Source organism: Rhinoderma darwinii, chromosome 3 (assembly GCF_050947455.1).
Source record: "Rhinoderma darwinii isolate aRhiDar2 chromosome 3, aRhiDar2.hap1, whole genome shotgun sequence".
In the NCBI taxonomy this organism is placed as follows: domain Eukaryota; kingdom Metazoa; phylum Chordata; class Amphibia; order Anura; family Rhinodermatidae; genus Rhinoderma; species Rhinoderma darwinii.
In genome coordinates, this window is record NC_134689.1 from 120,287,056 (window position 1) to 120,293,644 (window position 6,589).

Consider the following 6,589-nt stretch of genomic DNA (forward strand, 5'->3'; position numbering starts at 1 on the left):
CTGCAGCGTTTCCGCTTCAATATTGCTGTACATCATAAAAATACAGGAAATTAGTTCACTTTCCGCAGCATGTCAATATTAATTGACATGCTGTGGTACTAAAATTTCTCACTGTAGCTGAATTTGTGCACTGAATTTTTCCTCAACGTGTGGATGACATTTGATAAATCACACCCACTTCGCTGCTACTGTATTCCGCTGCGTATATTCGGTCTGCAATTCCGGACGGAAAATACGCAGCAATACCGTTACGTGTGGGCATGCCCTAATTGCTTCTATATGATAAATATCCATCTCTGTGAAAAAAAACAATGACTGAGATGAAGAATAGTGGAAGATTCTTGATGTAAGAATTGTGTGCTGAAGTTTTCTTTGGTCCCGGATACTAGATTATGGGGGAAATTTATGAACCATTCTACGCCAGTTTTCTGTCGTATAAAAGTAGCAAAAGGGGTTGGGGCCACCGCTGCACTATAAGGGCGGGTTCACACATAGCGGAATTTCACTTAAATTCCGCTGCGGACACTCCGCAGCGTTAATCCGCAGCGGAGCCGTTTCTCCATTGACTTTCACTTTAATTTAGCAGTGTTCGTTTACACGATGCGTACAATTCCGCTGCGGAGCATAGGCTGCGGAGCGGAATTTGTTGTCCGCAGCATGCTCTGTCTGTTGCGGAGCAGTGGCGGACTGGTTGCGGACTCATGGCGGAATTTCTCCATTGACTTCAATGGAGAGTCAAAATTCCGCAATGAAGTCCGCAGATCTTATGTGTGCTGCGGAGCGTATTGTTTTTACTACCATGACATTTCTTCATTCTGGCTGGACCTATGTATTTCTAGGTCTACAGCCAGACTGAGGAAGTCAATGGGGCTCCCGTAATGACGGGAGCGTTGCTAGGAGACGTCTGTAAATAGTCACTGTCCAGGGTGCTGAAAGAGTTACGCGATCGGCAGTAACTGTTTCTGCACCCGGGACAGTGACTACCGATCTCAATATACATGTATCTGTAAAAAAACATATAAGTTCATACTTACCGAGAACTCCCTGCGTCTGTCTCCAGTCCGGCCTCCCAGGATGACGTTTCAGTGTAAGTGACGGCTGCAGCCAATCACAGGCCAAGCACAGGCTGCAGCGGTCACATGGACTGGAGCGTCATCCAGGGAGGTCGGGCCGGATGCCGAAAGAAGGACGCGTCACCAAGACAACGGGCGGTAAGTATGAATTTCTTTGACTTTCACTAGGGAAAGTGCTGTCCCTTCTCTCTATCCTGCACTGAATAGGGAGAAGAGAAGCACTTTTCCTGCAGTCCGCAGCGGCCAGTCCGCATCAATTTTCTGCACATTTTGTGCAGATCCGCTGCAGAATCTGCAACGCAGATTCTGTGCGGCATTGATGCGGACAGTTGCGGAGGAATTCCGCCATGTGTGGTCATGCCCTAAATGTATTATAATTCCCTCCACATAATTGGCTAAATTGTAGCAGAAATCTACGGCAGCTCCTAGCTGGCAGAGATTTGACTCTGTGGGGTCTCGTACCTCCCCCCAATCAGACTACCCCTCTTCCCTATCCCCATCGGACAATAAAAAAAAAAATTATACATTGCTCACCTCACCATTCCGCTTTTCCCCTTCGGGTCCCCTCATACTCCTTTAGCCTTTTGCGGCTCATATAAAGTACTGACACCGGGCAGCGTCAGGAAGTTGTGTCTGACGCAAGACTCAGGATGTTAAGGGCTGCATCACATGTAAGGCCCTGACGCTGCTTGGTGTCAGGACCTTATATGAGCTTCAGCTTGCTGAGAAAGCCTGAGGGGACACAGAAGGGAGAAGCGAAGCAAATAGGAGCGTTGAGGTGAGCATTCATTTTTTTAAATTTATGTCTGATGGGGGAATGGATGGCGCACACCTGCAGTCGTAACGCCACAAATGGCACGTGGCCAGCTGAAAAATGCGGCGATAACTGGTATATGAATAATAGCATTGAAGTGTCCAGTCCTTGCACTAGGTGGGATGCTGCTCACCCATTTTCCAGGTGTTTGAGGTATTTCACCGTAGACTGCCAAACGTAAAAGCCTGTTTAGGCTTCTGGCCAAGAGATCTCAGACTAAGAGAGTCCCTTAAACTTCCAATGACCTCACTCAAGCACCAATGATGGTAATAAGGTACCTGATTTAACTTTTAGTGCTTACATCAGATTTGATCTTTAATAATAGTTGAAAATAGCTCTAGTAATCCTAAAGGTTTGCATGTGGCTGGTCAGTATAAACGCCACCTACGTTTAATACATAGTAAAAATTGTACACTAGTCACATATCAATTCCCCATGCCATTGAATATATGCTTCTTATGGTTTTACCCTGTGTATAGTAGACTATTCCTCTCCAGACAAGATAAATTCTTTCCACCTGTATACGGATTGTCAGAGGAAGACCAATTTAGCAATGCAAAAAGACTAAATACCTATCCTTTCTTTATAAATAAAAAGTGCTACCCTTTACAGTCCATGCTCACTAGGAATAAGGGGTTAAAATGGACTTTGATTAGAATATAAAATGTAGTAAGGATTTATTTTAATACACACAGGAACATGCATACATGTGTATAAAAAATATATATATATATATGTGTGTGTGTGTGTGTGTGTCTGATGTGCGGCACATGTGCTGTTTTGTATCTATGCTACTATGAATAATGGATATAATAATTCACATTATACTGTACAGTATAGCCCGTTGATATTTATACGTGTACATTAGCGTCTTTATGTATCTACACACTACACATGGTTGCTTCATTGAGCAGAAACGTACTCACAGAGAGCTAGACACATCACGTTCTCCAGACACGGTCACACGTTTTCACAATGATATGGTACAGCTACTACAAAGAATTTGGGCATACGCATCCACGGTTTTACAATGTACACAGATTATTCATTCAAGGGTCTGCTTTAGCTGGATATAATAAAAGACAACTAAAATGAAAAATCATAGCGCTATCACTCTTGCTAGGATAACGTCGCAATTACACAAATGATTGACAGCTATCACCTAAGCATGGACCACCCCATAAACAATTAATAGAAAGCAAGCCGCAAATCACTCCATCACCCACTCATATCCTTTTGTTTCTCCTTAGATCTATAATAAACTCTGATAGACCTATCAAATGTAAACTTAATAGGTAGAAAAAAAAAACATTCACAATGTACAGCTGCCCTCTAAATGGAGAAACCTTAAACACAACATAAAAGAGAAATCTACATCATGAACAAATCTGTGCTCCTCCAAGGATTGACACGACCGAGTACATCTATCTGTGCACAGTAGGTTTGCTTATATAGTTTCTCGGCAGGAGCACAATGTGCTTTACAATAAATATACATATGAGCACTAGAAAGCTAGGGACTGGAAAAGATTTCTATAAAGATGTAGCTCCTGTCAAAGCCATAAAGGGAAGATTAGAACCAAACCAAGATGAGTTTTATGCAGTAGTCACATATGAATGACGCCATACAGGAAAAAGTGTCTTCTGAACAGATTAAGTTTTATCACCCGATAACATCATTTCATTAAGATCTCCTATTAGCCTCCGGACCACTAACAATCATGATCTGCGGCCACCTTCATTGTAAAACATTCAACCCGAGTTGCACTAAATCAGTAGAGAGTGCAATTTCAGGCCCTGTATCCAATGAGTTATTAACAGTGTTTTCTACAAGGACAGGAACCAGTAAATAATATACCAAAGTGATTCCTTGGTTTTCTGACCTCCTCTAGAAAAGCCTACACATAATATTGACGCTGGAAGAGATTCAATAGAGGATACCTACAGTATACAGGACACTCAGACCAGTGCAGAAGAAGACTACGTGTGTAAATGTGAAGAATTATAAGTAATGCACATAACTACCTTATTTATAGACAAGCTATTAACCCATTATGACTGTAATGTTAATCTTCTATTATATATATATTTAGTATTTGGCTTTATATCTCTATGCAGCAGCCCGCATTAGCTAAACCCTAGCTTACTACCTGCTCCAGTCTCAACTTGCACATTAGGTGCTGAATATTTGGTTGTAAAGGTAGTCTCGGCAATTCAATACCTATTTCTCTGCTTCTACATATACTTCGCTTCTACATATGCTTCGCTTCTACATATGCTTCGCTTCTACATATACTTCGCTTCTACATATACTTTGCTTCTACATATACTTTGCTTCTACATATACTTTGCTTCTACATATGCTTCGCTTCTACATATACTTCGCTTCTACATATACTTCGCTTCTACATATACTTTGCTTCTACATATACTTTGCTTCTACATATGCTTCGCTTCTACATATACTTCGCTTCTACATATACTTTGCTTCTACATATACTTCGCTTCTACATATACTTCGCTTCTACATATACTTCGCTTCTACATATGCTTTGCTTCTACATGTGCTTCGCTTCTACATGTGCTTCGCTTCTACATATACTTCGCTTCTACATATACTTCGCTTCTACATATGCTTCGCTTCTATATATACTTCGCTTCTACATATACTTCGCTTCTACATATACTTCGCTTCTACATATGCTTCGCTTCTACATATACTTCGCTTCTACATATGCTTCGCTTCTACATATACTTCACTTCTACATATACTTCGCTTCTACATATACTTCGCTTCTAGATATGCTTTGCTTCTACATATACTTCGCTTCTAGATATGCTTTGCTTCTACATATACTTCGCTTCTACACATTCTTCGCTTCTACATATGCTTCGCTTCTACATATACTTGGCTTGCACCTTGTGTGCCTCTACTATATATCTGACAGACTGCATGCACCTGCTGTTACTATGCCTCTTTCAGTGTTTCCCATGGGAGAGACCAGAGGTGAGAGGCTAAAGCAGCAGAGAAGAGCACTTCATGGCATTGCATGGTCAGACAACACACAATGGGTAGCTGGATGGCATTCATAGAATAGGCACATTAATCTGCCCGCTATGCCACTACATCGTGACCAGCATGCAAGGTACCAATTCCTGCTTTGTAAGTGGTGGGTAAGTTGAAAGAGGTCAAACTTACCAGAAGGGGGAAGATGCAAGCTGAGAAAGCCACTGACCAGCAAGAAACATGCTGCTCCCATCCTGATGTCCAGACTGGACTCCCCCATCCATGAGCCCATTGCAGGATAGAAGTTATGGTGTCACTGAATGTGAGCAGGGGAAGTGTCAAATTGACAGATTTCAGAGTATTCCTCCATTCTGCAGTACATGGCAGTACCTCTTTCCTGTTGAATGATCCATATGGGCACCCCTTAACTGTCACCCTGTCACCAGTAGCACCTGACTTTCCAAGAGTGAGAGCAAGACCAGGTATGTCAGAACATAGCAAAGATCCACTTGCCGGAAAATAACAGGCACAGTTCTTGCTCCCTCTGTTCTCCTCTCTCCTGTATTGGCTTTTGTGAGCTCCACAGCAATGCAGAGCAGTGAAAGGAGAATGAGCCAGTGAGAGGGAGAGAAAGGGACATGCAGACATAGGCTGGAAAAACACGGTCTGGATCACAGCTGGTTGGATGGATTGGAGGAAACGCAACAGCTGGTTAAAGTGGCAGCTTCTGTGATGCTGATGGGAGGAAACAGGATTGCTGCAGCCGCAGGCATCCTAACCCCAGCTGCTGTCTGTCAGGGATGGAGGAGGGAGGGCTGTGCATTTAATGCACACAGAGATTGAGATTTATGCAAGGGAGGAAAGGAACCAATTCCTTCACAGCAAGAAATGTACCATCTTTATGTAAATGTTACATAAGGAACATCATTATATGGCAGAGATATCTCTGTGGACCACTGAGTGCTGGATTGGCCTTTGATTGCTAGAAAGCCAATAAAAATATAGTCAAAATGAAATTCTTCACTATTGTACTGCAGGCCTATGATGAAACGTTGTCAGGGGAGCAGCACTTGGTCCCTATAAAATGGAGAGTAGACACAGTTAGAGATTTTGCTGAATGTTATAGACTGTGTTGTCACATTCAATGCTGCAAAATATATGTGAATACACTAAAACCTCACTGTGATATAACAGCATACACAAAGTAACTTAGGGACAGTCCCTGCGGCAACTATGGGGCTTATAAGGGGTCCCCAACTAGGATTCTCCCCATTCCAGCTGAGCAGCATGCTGTCTTTCAATGCCGAGTGAGAAAAGAGATGGGGCAAAACATTGCTTTACCATTCTGTCCCAGGACGAGGAGGTGTGGTGGTCTGAACCAGCGCCAGGAGAGGGAGATTCATTTTAATTTTTGCTGTGCAGCGTCCGACTCTTTATGTGTATCGTTGCTGGGACATGCAGTATTTTACTTAGTAAGAGTTGTAGTGCAATAAAAGAATAGGATAGATCCCAAGTGATGAATCTAAAGAGAATATCCATATATATTCCAGTTGAGGATAAAATGTATTTACTCCCATAGCTACTATATGTTTTCTATACCAAAGCATCTGGGAAGTGGGAGTAGTGTAACATCGGGCACACATGCTAGTACATCTGTACATATCAGTTCATTTCATAGAACTGCCCTTTTCATACA

The 6,589-nt window shown here is 42.4% G+C and overlaps 1 protein-coding gene across 3 annotated transcripts in view; it reads right to left on the reverse strand.

Annotated features, from left to right (window-relative positions):
- UNC5A (unc-5 netrin receptor A) overlaps nt 1–5,673 on the reverse strand; it is a 331,913-nt gene extending 326,240 nt beyond the window's left edge. For all 3 annotated transcript variants that reach the window (XM_075856631.1, XM_075856630.1, XM_075856629.1), the window contains exon 1: nt 5,086–5,673. In XM_075856631.1, the coding sequence (XP_075712746.1) occupies nt 5,086–5,185 (100 nt within the window). In that variant the 5' untranslated portion in view covers nt 5,186–5,673. The remainder of the gene's footprint in view (nt 1–5,085) is intronic.
- Between the last annotated feature and the right edge of the window lie 916 nt (nt 5,674–6,589).